Consider the following 13,678-nt stretch of genomic DNA (forward strand, 5'->3'; position numbering starts at 1 on the left):
TTGGTGAGTGGCACAAAAAGCAACAGCCCCAGAGTAGAAAATCATCCTTTTGGACATCACAATACACTTTACAAAGGGCAGACTGGAGCTAAGATAGTCACCTTGCTGGATGCTCTGGGGAAGTGAAAGAACAGAGTGCAGCCTATTGCACAGCCCTGAATTCTACCCACACTTCCCCTGTAATACTTCAGGGCAGGGGATGACTGAAGTTGAGAGCATGGAGGGAGAACTGTAGTTGTGTTGTAGCAGAGCAGGTAAATACAGTAATCGTTACTCCAGGCACTACTGGCTTGCAAAAAACAAAACAAAAAATAAGCCTTGCATTAGAGTATTAGAAGTCTTGTAGTTGGGAAAAACTTGACCTCTATCCAAAGAATGTAAATATCCTGTTACAAGTAGGAGAAGTTGTAGGACCAGCCCAAGGCCTCCTCTCTGACCAATGAGGCTATGGCTAGCAGCAATTTTCCTGGGTAGTCATATGAAAGGTGCAGGCTCTCTTGGGGCTGCCTCCCTTTCTCTCTCTCACACTCCCACATATCCCAAAGTGAAGCAGGCATTTACACAGGAACTGAGCTACTTGCATGACAGAAGCTAGGATAGACATAGGCAGCTGGAGTCTACTAACTTACAGAAGAGGAAACTTAAGTCCAAAGACCCACCTACATAAAGGGGACTGAAATAACAGATGCTTAGGGCACAAAGATGGTTCTCAAATCCAGGAGGAACAAGCTAATGCAAGAAAAACAATGAAATTCAAAAATCATAATGAACAAAATTATGAATAACCCTGTCAGCTCAATGAGAACTCCTGTGGGGACACAGCCTGAGAGGAACAGTAACATCAGTAGCAAAAATGGAAGGAAGTATAAGAGGTCAGAATGTCATGCTGCTATAACTTAAAAGTGGCCACCAAAGCAATTTACTCTAAGATATCTTATAATTTAATGGATGAGTTGTATTCAACTACTCTTATAAAAAAATAAGATGATAAATACCAAGCTCTTTTGTAACTGGCAGGAAATCCTAGAAAAGTAATTCCCAAAGTACACTGGTTCTACAGCCATCTTCTCCCATGCACTCTCTTACCCCCCTTTACCCCCAAAAAAAGCCCAAACATGTAGGACATAGGTTAAAAAAGACACTGTCAACATCAACAGGTAAAGAGTCTACTACCACCACATTTAGCTTACTAAATGCTGAGATGGAGTGGACACATGTCCAAGAATAAGAGGGTCTCATCCTTCTGAAGTAGAGTCTCCTAGAAAAGCTTGAATGAATACACATTACAACTTTTTAAAGATTATAAGTAAACCAAAAAATTGGTCCCTGGTTTTCTGACGTTACCCAGCAAAACACTTGCCACACCTTGGCATATTTAGCAGTATCTTATTTATAAATAGGATAAATTGCAGAGGTGATTTCAAGTTTATACATCTGCATCTTCAGGCCCCACACAAGTAAGAGCCTTTTTAGGTCAATCAGCATCAAAGCAACTGTTTTATCTTCTAAACAGACATTAACAATACAGCTTCATAAGTTATATTACATTTGATATTTCCTCAAAGTGCTTTCTTAAATTATTTGTCATCAAAATGGTACTGAACAATAAAGATTTTTAAGAATAAAGGAATGTAGGACTTAAAAAAAAAACTCAAGTTGGTATTTCTTTACTACAAAGTGCAGATTGCCATGTTGCTGAGGTCTGTCCAAAAGAATAATCCCATTTCATGATTTTTAATTTACTGAGTTCTACTGAATGCCTGCTTTGCCAATATTGTCATTACTTAACATTCAAGCCTCTTATGATCAGGGTGTGCCAAGAGCTTGTGCTTTAGAAAGTGGGAAGCACCGTGTTGACTGATTGTCTATCTGGGATATTTTTTTTGATGCAGTGTTTCACAGGGCAGAAGGAATGGTACAAAATCCCCTCAACCAAGAAGCGACCAGAATTCTAGCCTTGGGTGTCATTAATTAACAGATGGGAAAGTAATTAAACCATCCTCCCCTCCAGTATCTTAATCTGTAAATAAACGAGTTGGGGTATTGAGAATTCTCAGATAGCACTGGGTGCCAGGAACATCTGGGGAGATGCTTGGAAAACACACTGGTTGAGACATCACCCCTTGGGAACTCTGATCTGGAGTAAGGCCAATGCATCTGTCTTTAAAAAGCACCCTAGGAGATTCTGTTGCACATTCCTGGCTGACAATCTTTGCAATAGGTGTTAATAATCATAATAATAGTAGTAGCAATTAAGATTTACGAATGTTCATTGTATGTCAGGTACTTGAGCTCAAGTATATATTATCTCATTTAATCCTTACAACAACCCTATGAGGTAGTTATCCTTATCCCTGTTTAACAGTGAGGAAATTGAGGTTTAGGAAGGTTAAATGACTTGCCTTCTACACTGGCTTCAGAACTTGGGACTCTTAGCCACCATTTATTATATATTGCCTCCTTTAAACTCAAAATAAAGGCTATGCCTTAGCAAGGTTAGAATGTTTCATTAATTGGGAATTCCTTTACTAGTCAGCTTTCAACTGAATTGTAAGAAACTTTCCAGGGAAGCGGATGTGGCTCAAATGATATCGAGTGTCCGCCTACCATATACGAGGTCCAGGGTTCAAACCCAGGGCCTCCTGGCCCGTGTGGTGAGCTGGCCCATGCGCAGTGCTGCCATGCACAAGGAGTGCCGTGCCACGCAGGGGTATCCCCCGCATAGGGGAGACCCACACACAAGGAATGCACCCCGCAAGGAGGGCCACCCGGTGTGAAAAAAGTGCAGCCCGCACAGGAGAGGTGCCGCACACACGGAGAGCTCACACAGTAAGAAGACAGAGAAAAACATACAGAGAATGGACAAAAGAGAGCAGACAACCAGGGTGGGGGGGAAGAAAAATAAAATAAATCTTAAAAAAAAAAAAAAAGGAACTTTCTAATTTAAACCTTAAAATTTAGCTGGGAAAGGCTCTCTACTACAATGACATTACATATAGAGGTCATGTGGAAAAACACTGAATAGGTTTCTTAGAACCAATTTTTTTAAAGGCTGTATCTCTCAAAATCTTGGTGGAAGTCTATAGGAAAATACATTTGAGTTTTACATATTTATACAAAACCTTTTAAGAAAATACTTTATGGAAAGTAAAATCAAGATAGATTCTACACAAAACACTGCATTTTAAGGTAGGAAATCTAACTGAAATCATATTACCTTTACACCAACAGATCCAAGTTGTGGCAGTCCAAAGGTATACATGTATATCATAACTGCTTTAAGGAGTTTCCAATACATTGTGTAAGGGCTTTTCCCCTATCTGCTTTGAATTTAGACTAGGTAGAATTAAACTATATTTTTAATTCCTAAAAGTAATTTTCTCAGCTTTGGATTAAAAACCTGTTAATTTACATAAGGATTTTTTTTCCCTCTCCCCCCCCCCCCCCCCACCCAGTTGTCTGTTCTCTGCGTCCATTTGCTGCGTGTTCTTCTCTGTCCGCTTCTGTTGTTGTCAGGGGCATGGGAATCTGTGTCTCTTTTTTGTTGCACCATCTTGTTGTGTCAGCTCTCCGTGTGTGCGGCACCATTCTTGGGCAGGCTGCACTTTCTTTCGCGCTGGGCGGCTTTCCTCACGGGGTACACTCCTTGCGCGTGGGGCTCCCCTATGCGGGGAGCACCCCTGCATGGCAGGGAACTCCTTGCGTGCATCAGCACTGCATGTGGGCCAGCTCCATACAGGTCAAGAAGGCCCGGGGCTTGAACCACGGACTTCACATGAGGATTTTTTCATGTGGCCCTTTTCAAGTAGAAAAAGGGAAAATGTATGCTTTTCTGGTAAGTTGACAGTGCCTCTTTAACCTGAACCCTGAGCCCTCAACTCCTGAAGTCCCAAGTTCAAGCATGATGCAGGATGAGTAGTGCTACAATAGTCAATGCTACTCTTGACAGTGTTAAGAAAATCAATAAATTCATTAATTTACTGAGCACCCACTGTGGACAAGACAGAGCTAGGTGCTGTCCCTGAGGAAGACACAGTCCCCGCCCTTAAGATTGTTGTTCAGTGAGAAAACCAGGGAGCTTAAATGCATTCAGTAGTGTTTCTCCAAGACTTCTTTTCAGAACTCTCAAGAAAAAATAGATCCTTTGCTTAAAAACGAAACAAACCAAAACCCTGAAAAACAATTACAATCCTTCAACTTGCATCCCACAATGACAGGGATAAAATTAAAAAGCAGCACAGTGATATTCTCAAGTTTTAGCTTTGCCCTCCCCACCCTCAAAATGGTTTCAAGTTTATCAAAGTGTATAATGAAGGAAGTACAGGAAGAAGATGGAAGGAGGATTGTTGGTTTTTAAATCCAAGTTAAAGGGAACTTGACTCCTCTTCCAACTATGAACAGGGGAAAGAACCTGACCACTAGCTGCCTGTGCTGCACCTATAGGTAACACACTCCACTAGGAGTGTCCTGTGCTATCTCCTCACTTCTTATCCTTTTCTTAACCTGGGCATCCTCTAGAGCAACAGTAAGAATCAAAGTTTCCTTTCTAATGAAAACTAAATGTCCTCCTTGATCAAAGACACCAAAAGCTATTTAAAACAGTTTCCCTTTGGCATTCTAACCCAATTAATATAATCTCAGCAGTTCTAAATTTCATTAATATTCATTAATATTCATTAATATCTGCAACTGAGTAAAGAAAAGAAAGAAAACCATTCAACATAATGCTGCACTAAAGAGCTTTCCAGAGAGGCTCTCAGAAAGATATACTTACTTGTTTGCAAAACACTCTTGAGAATAAGTATCATTACTTTCATTTAATAGATTAAGAGATGGCACTGTAAATTGACTGTGGATCAATGACAGAACCAAGACAATGCATCATTCATCAACTGTGAATTCCTATATTCCTAAGCTAATATTCCTTTGGGAGGAAAAAATATATATACATTGGGTTCTCTTTGTGTGTGGGGGGAGGTGCCTTTGTAAAATTTTAAAAAGAGAATGAAGTGGCAATTGGAATTGGACTTAATAGCAGGAAGATTAATAGTATCTAACCCATTAGATTTGGTTCCGTGCTATCCTAATTTGCTTCCATAGTTAGAACTGCAAGAGAACGAAAAGGCTCATTTTCCAAGGGCAAAATATAATTTGAGGGTTAAGTTTTGGGTTTCCAGGATTTAATTGGTGGTCCCCGGAAATGGCTTGCTCCTTCAGTTACGCATTCTTAAAAGAGAAATGACAACATAAATAAAAAATAGTCCCAAAATGATCTTTTATAAACAAGCACAATGATTCAGGGGTGGGGAAAAAATGCGAGAGAGAATGATTTTAGGTAATTTCATCTAAAATCAAGAGAGAGAGAGAATGCCTTCCACTTCTGTCTATCTAGATTGAGTCTAAAGTGATAAGGGAGAGAAAGGGTAAATAGAAATTACCTTTAGAGCTAAACCAGCTGCTTCTCAGTCACAGGCCCTCCGGCCTGACGGTTTGAGTTTTAAGAAGAGATCCACTCCCTGGTATTTCAGTTGACGAAGAAACCTACAGCTGCTCAAGTCCTTGGGCAGTATGTCAGTATGCAAGGGGGACTGTATCAGAAAAGCATTTCCTGTGAGAATGTGTTAAGTGACCACTATTTTCAAAATGTTAATGCTGAAAATGTTGGTTAATGCCCTGAATGGGAATAAAGGAAGATAATCTGTCCAGCCAGTGGCAGAGAAGGACCACTAAGAAGATCCAAGACCCTATTCCTATTATGAATTACAGATAGACACCAACAAGCAGAAAGCCAATCCTGGTCCATCAGGAAATAATACACTAAACTGGGAAAAATGACTTATGCTAATCAATATCAATAATAAGATTTCAATTTCCCTGCCTAAACTTCCCAGCATTCTTTACCTCCTGCATCAATTAACACACCAGTAGAAAATAGATAAGAAGCATACAGATAGGGCCAGGTTTCCTGGTTTTGTAGTCTAGCAATTTGATTTGCAGGTCTTATTACCGCAGCAATGACCTCATGGAAGCAAGGCCACCACTGCTTCTAACAGCCTTGAACAAAACTTCTCTTGGTGCATTCTCAGCTTTCCTTGCCTCTGTCCCACCAAATTCATTAGGTGAGTTTCAGCATAATCACCACTAGTACCTGCTGATGTCCCAGATCAGTTCCCTTTTGTGTGGTACAGAATGAATGCAGCAGCCAATGTACACTGGGCGAAGTTCCTGCCACCTTGCTGAGATTAGTTCTGACTGGCTACCTTAAGTCATTCCAAGTAGGAATGGTTGGATTTCTTTCTTTATAGCATGGTGTACACATGTTCCCTGATTTTCCAGTGCAACTTCCAATCCTGCCCACTACTTCCCTGCTCACGTAATTTCCTTCTACTACACATATGTGGTTTGCTTTTTGTTATTTTTGAGATGAACCTGTAAACGTGAGAACTCAGGGATCTGAGGTACTTCACATAAACACACTCAAGTATCAGTCTTTCATTGTTTTAAAACAAGAACACAGGAAAACAAGTCCCTTTTCCCACTCCCCTCAGAAATGTGTGCATTTTCCCACTAAGCTAACTGTGGCTACCTTTGCACTACATCACTGATTTCCTGTACACATGACAATAAGTTATTAAGGACAGGGTTTGCCCCAGGCACACCAGCAGCTGCTGATGACACCTGCAGCTCCTGCAGGCTGAGTTCCAGTTTGCTCACGGCCTCTCGGAAGGCAAATTTGTTGCGAGTTTGAGGGATGCAGTCCACATAGCCTGAGCAGTAGTCAAGCAGCTGGTGTCCAGTGTCTACCAGCTGGCTATTGGGTACAGGTTCCGTGATTGCACTGGACAGTAGGTCAGCACATTCCAGCAGGGCCTCTTTGCTGATTTTGTCTGCTGAGATTTTCTCAGCTGCCTGTTTGGTTTTTCTCAGAGCCACTTTAGTACCTGCTGTGCCATTGGCCATTTTGGCTGGCGAGATGGAAGATGTGGTCAGAGGCACTTGAGGTGGAGGCATCACTGGCCTGCCAGCTTTCCCACTGATAGATACTGCCCCTGGTGCTGCCTTTTTCCCACCTTCCTGGGTTTCTGACATAGTCTGTCCTGCAGCAGGGGCAGCTGGATCTTCTGTAGGGTCTGAACATATGGATGGATGCTGCAGTAGTCTCATCACTGGTGGTGGGGGTGGGGCACACTTTGGTTTTACCCGTCGGGGTCTGTCCTTGTCCCCAGAGGATGTGACCTGATGCTCAGATAAGAGCTTGAATTTATTCCCCTGAGAGTCTGTGCCAATAAGTTGTACATCTGCTGGAGTGTGTTTCAGAGTGGGTGAGATAAGGACTGGCACTTTGTGGTTGTGAGTGGTTGGGAGGACTGCTGCAGCTTTAGCTGGAGACGACCACCCTGGCTGCTCTCCATCCTCTGGGACTCCAGCCATCCCAAGTCGTGCCCCACCATTTCTCTCCTTGCTTTTTGGAGCAGCTGCCACTCCAGCCACCCCCAATCCTAGACAGTCCTTCTCTGTAATGGCTGGATCCCCAGAGGGGGTTCTGAGAGGAAGAGCTGCAGCTCCCCTGGGCAAAAGTTTGGCTTTTGGTCTCTCCCTGGTTGGAGCAGCACCTTCCTCTGGTTTTTTTGGAAGCATGTCATTGGCCCTGCCCACATTCTCTTCTGGTTGAGAAGAGGTGGACACTGTCCTTTCCACCTGGAGTTTGGACCTTTGGCAGTTCCTGGGAAGGGTCATTGCCATTCTGTCCTGCTCTGGAAGCCCTGAGGACATGGAAGATGTAGAGTTTGATCTTGGAAAAGGCTTGGAAGTGTCATCACTGGCTGAGGGTTTACCTGCTCGTAAGCCCAGCGTCTTTTTGATTAGGCGTGGTGTAAAGAAGCCTGTGATGCCAGACCACCCACCCCCAGCAGTGCTACTACCTCCACCCCCACCATCGTCATCATTACAGACATTCCTCTGTGTAAAGCTCCCCCCATAGCACTTGGATGGCACCAGATTCACCTCTTGCTGGGCAGGAGTGAAAGAGAATCCATCAGCATGCTGTAGGGAAGCAACAGATGAGAAGTTACCCGTGAGCTCATATTTCTTATGAGGCTGATTCTCCATTTCTCGGAAGGAGCTGCTGCGTTTGGGGGGTGTGGGAGCATTTCTCTTTTTCATGAAGGAGCTGAAGAAGCCGCCCTTTCTATCCCGGGTGAAGCATGTCTCTTTGGCATCTTCCAAGAGGCTGCTAGGTGACTTGTCTCTCTGCTTTCGAGGCAGTGCTGGGGACCCACTGGGGGCCTGGGTACTTCTAATAAACCCTGATGAGAAATGGCTAATCAGTAATGTGAAAGAGAAGAAATGAATCCATTACATTTGAGCTACTAAGACTCAATTATAAAGGTCTGTCAGCACCTATTAAATGTCAGATGTTGGTGGGACCCAAAGAAAACCAATAAATACATTATAATTTCACACTGATTAGTATTCCAATTGCAATGTAGATTATAAATGGGAAAAATAATCTGTTGGTTATTACCTTGGCATTCACACTTCCTCTAAAAATGATAGCATAACCTGGCCTCATCTATTGGGGTCAATGAAGTTTTTCCCAAACCATGAATTTGGTAACTATTTGAGAATCAGGCACTGGGAAAATGGAGCTGGAGGCAGAGTAGTATGTGGGATGACAGTGCAGGACTACTAACACTGGCAACGCAGAGTCTAGAACAACAGTGGTAGATAAAACAGATGCCATACTTTCCTCAGGATAAACCAGAATGGAAATGGGAATAAACACACCATACCCCATTGTTCTTTAAACAAGGAAATGTCTCATAGAGGCCTATTTTGATTCTATATGTCTAGGGACCCTTACCTGGTGCTGAAGTGGAGGCAGAATTTTCAGTGGCATCTTGTGCCCCTTCAATGTTCTCTTTGTTCTCTACCTGTTTCTTCAGCGTTCGGGTCTTGGAAGGAAGTATTGGTAATCGTGGTAGGTATGGAACAACAGATGATGATGAGGCGGCTCTCCCAAGTTCCTCAGCTACCTCTGTTGTTGAGAAATAAAAAGCATAACCTTGCAGAAAAAATATCTAATGAGCCACTCCGGCCCCTGCTTCTGTAAATCAGCCTGTGAGAACATGGCCTTGCAGGAGAATATCAAAAGAACGACTCCTGCCCCTGCTTCTATAATCTCACAAACCACTCCTACTCCCCGCTTCTGTAAATCAGCTCACGAAAGCCTGACCTTGAACCTGCCTTCTGCTTCTTTAACCCTGCTTGCAAAATTTTGCCTAGCAACACATTAGCTAATGAGCAAAAGTCATGCTGAACCCACATAAAATCCTATATAAACCTATGAAAAATGAAAAATGGGGCTCAGAATTTGGAGACTGACTCTCCTCTGGGCCTGTGCATAATAAATCTGTTCCTCTGCCTCTCCGAGTGCCATTTGGGTTTTTTTGCCGTTCAGAACTCCTGGCTTTGCTGTAACACTGTAAGGAACACAAGGGGACTGATAAAGGAACAATTTCATGACAGAGAAAAAGAGTTTTTCCTTTCAAAAAGGTATAAAACTGAGAAAGAACTGGAGAAGAGGGAGTTAACATATAAATGGAATCGTGTACGTACTCTTTTTTGCATGTGACAGTTCTCATTGCTGTGTAGTATATGTGATTAAACTAAAATTTACTTATTCCCTTGTTGATGGGTATTTAGGTTATTTCTAGGTTTTGGCTATTATGAATAATGTTCCCAGGAATATATCCTAATATCTTTTGGCCCACAATTGTATGCATGCCCCTTAGGTATATACCTAGGAGTGGCACTGATGGGTTACAGGGTGCTTATAGTTTTAATACGTACTGCCAAACTGTCTTCCAAAATGGCTATACCAATTTACATGTCCACTAGCAGTATATGAGAGCTCTGGTTACTGTATATACTTGCAAACATTTGGTGTTATTTATTATTTTTAAAATTTTAGCCATTCTGGTAGGTGTGCAGTGGTATCCGTGTGGATTACTTTGTATGCCTTTGATTATGAGAGACAGCTGAGCATGCTTTCATCTGCTTATTGGTCATTTGTATATCTTTGTTCACTAAGTGTCTGTTTAGAGTTTGAACAAAGCAAACAATTGTAAATATTCTGATTTTTAGGTTGCACCTTTCATTACAGAGGGTAGATGCAATTCACTCCATTTCATGCATATGGAGCAAACACATGAGGTGCCTGAAAAGTATTCACCTTGTTAGTAAGCCTTAGCTGACTGAAACGTGGCCATGGGTTTAATAGCTTTTACTGAGGCAAAGACATACTTTGCTATTCATTCCTGAACAAAATGAAACAGGTAAGATCAACTAACCTGTGAAATTTTGTAATTATTTTAAAAACTAAACTCCCCACAAGAGTAGGTACATAGTACATAACCCAAGCCATGCCATTGATATTTCTTTCTTTGACTACTTCTACACACAGCAGCTGGGAGACATTCTTTGTCTTCTCTGATCATGAGCTAAACCTATGACCTTGAGGAAACTGCAACTGTGTCCCATGACACTTGGAGGATTCTGGTGATAAGATCAACGTAGAAGCAGAAGTAAAGTAATACTGGAGGGAAGTGGATGTGGCTCAAGCAGTTGGGCCGCCACCTACCACACAGGAGGTCCCGGATTTGGTTTCCGGTGCCTCCTAAAAGAAGATAAGCAAGACAGCGAGCTGACACTCTGGTCTGGAACGGCAAGCTGACATAACAAGATGATGCAGTAAGATGACACAACTAAGAGACACAGTGAGGGAATATGATGAGACACACAACAAGGAGGGAGTGGAGGTTGTTCAAGTGATTGGGTGCCTCCCTCCGACACTGGAGGTCCTGGGTTCAGTTCCCAGGGCCTGCTAAAAAAAGGTGAACAGAGAGTGGAGAGTGAGGGCAAACAACAAGGGGGCGGGGTATAAATAAATTTAAAAATCTTAAAAAAAAAACAAAGAATACACTGGAAGGAAGTGGGTATGGGAGGGAGGGAGAGGAGAAGGGGAAGGAGGAAAACCCGAAGCTACCTGAGTCCAGGTTAGCACCATCCCTGCTTTCCATGGTTTGGTTACTGAATAATAAATCTTCCTTTTTTGTGTGTAAGAAAGACTGAGTTGGGTTTCTGTCACTTGCAACTGACTAATAAACACATCCTTTTAAGGTAGGGACTGTATCTGTCTCTACACCTATTTTAGTGCCCACCACAGATTAGATGCTCAATAAAATGTGAGTTAAAAAATATTAAATATAGGGTGGGGGCGGTGGGGGTGAATGGGGACGTCATATTTTTTGAATGTAATATTTTTTAAAAAATGAATAAATTGAGTAGAATTTGGGAAAAAAAAGTTAAATATTTAAGTTCGCAAGTATGAAGTGAAATTTGCTTTGAAAATTGGTAAGGGTTGGTTTTTTAAAAGGATACATTTTCAAGAGGGGCAGAAATATTTAACTAAGGATTCAATTTGAAGTTAAAAGTTGACACAAAGTACCAAAGAAATGTATGTTGCTCTTTGGCTACAAAGAAAATAAAGCACACAGAATAAGGAACTGTGATAACTGTGATAGGAAGTTGCTCAATCTGACCTAATGGGCCTTTTGTGCCCTCCCCAACATGTAGAAGTTCCATATATCCAAGGACTAGGATGGTGTTGTACTTCTCTTTTCCCTTTTTTTCTTGCCTGTTATAATAAATCACTAGGGGAAGCAGACAAAAATCAAGTTGCCCAACTTCCTTTTCTCTAACAGTATTTTAAAAACTTGAACACTAATTAAGGAAAATTTAAAAGAATATGTACAAAATTTTGAACTATATCAAAATATCTAATAGGTAGGTAGGTATAATTAGGAATCCTGTGTTTTTAGCTCTCTAGAAAAAAGCCTTCTCCCTTTATGACAAGTTTGCTGTTTGACTTCAGATAATTTTAGAGACTTAGGCACTATACACATAAGTAGGAAACTGCCTATGTACATATACTTGCTTTTTAAACAAGGAAAGGGTCTCACTGTTCACAGGTTATCATAACCTGCTTATTCTAAACCTCTTTCCAAGTCAATATACTTCAGAACATCATTTTAAATATCCAATTACATGGACGTAATAACAGATCACTTGATACTTAAATTGTTCTTAACTTTCCAAAGTTATAAACTATACTATGATGCAACATCCTTGAGGCTAAATCTTTGTTCATAATCTTAATTATTTCCTTGAGATCTACTTCCATAAATAAAGTTTCTGGATATTGCTTTTATAACTTGGTTCAGAGTTTAGAAATATTTTTAATACTTTTTTTCCTCTTTCTTACACAACAAGTGTTGATGCTTAAAGAACTACCAAACTTACTCATTTTATGAAAAGAATGAATTAATTCTAATTAAAATATAATTTAACTATTAAAAGTATGACATACAGACATAAAGACATAAAAATAGCAGAAAAGCAAAACAAAATTAATAAAGGTCAAGAGTTATTAATTCAATACCTTGAAATGGAAACCCAGACGCCCAGAGTCCATTATTTTTTTCTTCATTTAAAAAAAATTTACTGAAGTATATCATTCATACATGAACATACGTAAACAATAAGTGTATAGTAAAAGTTGTGAACTTACAAAACAAACATTCAGAACATCATATGGGGCTCCTATATATCACCCCACCACTAATACCTTGCACAGGTGTGAAACATTTGTAAGAAATTATGAAAGAGAATTGGCAAAGTATTCCTATTCCTACTAGTTGTAGTTCACCATACATTTGGTGTATTTTCTCCCCCAACCTACCCTATTATTTATTTTTTTGTTCAAAAGCCATATACTTTATCAAAAGTGTACAATCAAAGCCATTTGGTATAATTGGATTTGTGCATTAATTTCAGTCAATATTAGAGCATTTCATTACTCAAAAAAAAAAAAAAAAGGGAAAAAAAAACACCTCTATCATACCCATGTTAGCGTTACTAATTACAAATCCTATGATGTGCTTTCACCATTTTATTCATTCCCAAACAACTTTTTACCAATTCTGCACAGATTAAACCTCAGCTTTCCATTCTCTAACCACATTCTGTTCTCTGGTGACTTACATTCTAGCTATTAACTCTATGAGTTTGCTCATTATATTTAGTTCAAAATAGCAAAATCATACAATATTTGCCCTTTTCCTTTTCTGCCTAGCTTGCCTGAATCAACATAATGTCTTCCAGGTTCATCCATGTTGTCATATGCTTCAGTACTTCATTTTTCTTAGAGCCGAATAATATTACATCATGTGTACACATATCATAGTTTGTTTATCCATCTGTCATGATGGACATCTGGTTTGTTTCAGTCTTTTGGCAATTGTGAAAAATGTAGTTATGAATGTCGGTATGCAGGGATCTGTTCATGTCACAGTTTTTCTGGGTATATACCTAGTAGTGATACAGCCGGGTCACACAGGAACCACCAAACAGACTTCCACAGTGGCTGTACTATTCTACAATCCCACCAATAGTGAATAAGAGTTTCTATCTCTCCACATGCTCTTCAACACTTGTAGTTTTCTGTTTTGTTAATAGTGGCCATTCTAGGAGGCATGAAATGATATCTCATTGTAGCTTTGACTTGCATTTCCCTAATAGTCAGTGATGTTGAACATTTTTTTCATGTTTCTTTGCC

At 40.6% G+C, this 13,678-nt stretch overlaps 1 protein-coding gene across 2 annotated transcripts in view; it reads right to left on the reverse strand.

Annotated features, from left to right (window-relative positions):
• Positions 1-5,251: 5,251 nt before the first annotated feature.
• ABL2 (ABL proto-oncogene 2, non-receptor tyrosine kinase) overlaps positions 5,252-13,678 on the reverse strand; it is a 163,767-nt gene continuing 155,340 nt past the window's right edge. For both annotated transcript variants that reach the window (XM_004478230.5, XM_004478228.5), the window contains 2 exons: positions 8,864-9,037; positions 5,252-8,306 (listed from right to left, as the gene is read on the reverse strand). In XM_004478230.5, coding sequence (XP_004478287.1) covers positions 6,583-8,306; positions 8,864-9,037 — 1,898 coding nt within the window. In that variant the 3' untranslated portion in view covers positions 5,252-6,582. The remainder of the gene's footprint in view (positions 8,307-8,863; positions 9,038-13,678) is intronic.

The sequence above is a fragment of the Dasypus novemcinctus genome, chromosome 13 (assembly GCF_030445035.2).
Source record: "Dasypus novemcinctus isolate mDasNov1 chromosome 13, mDasNov1.1.hap2, whole genome shotgun sequence".
Classification (NCBI taxonomy): Eukaryota; Metazoa; Chordata; class Mammalia; order Cingulata; family Dasypodidae; genus Dasypus; species Dasypus novemcinctus.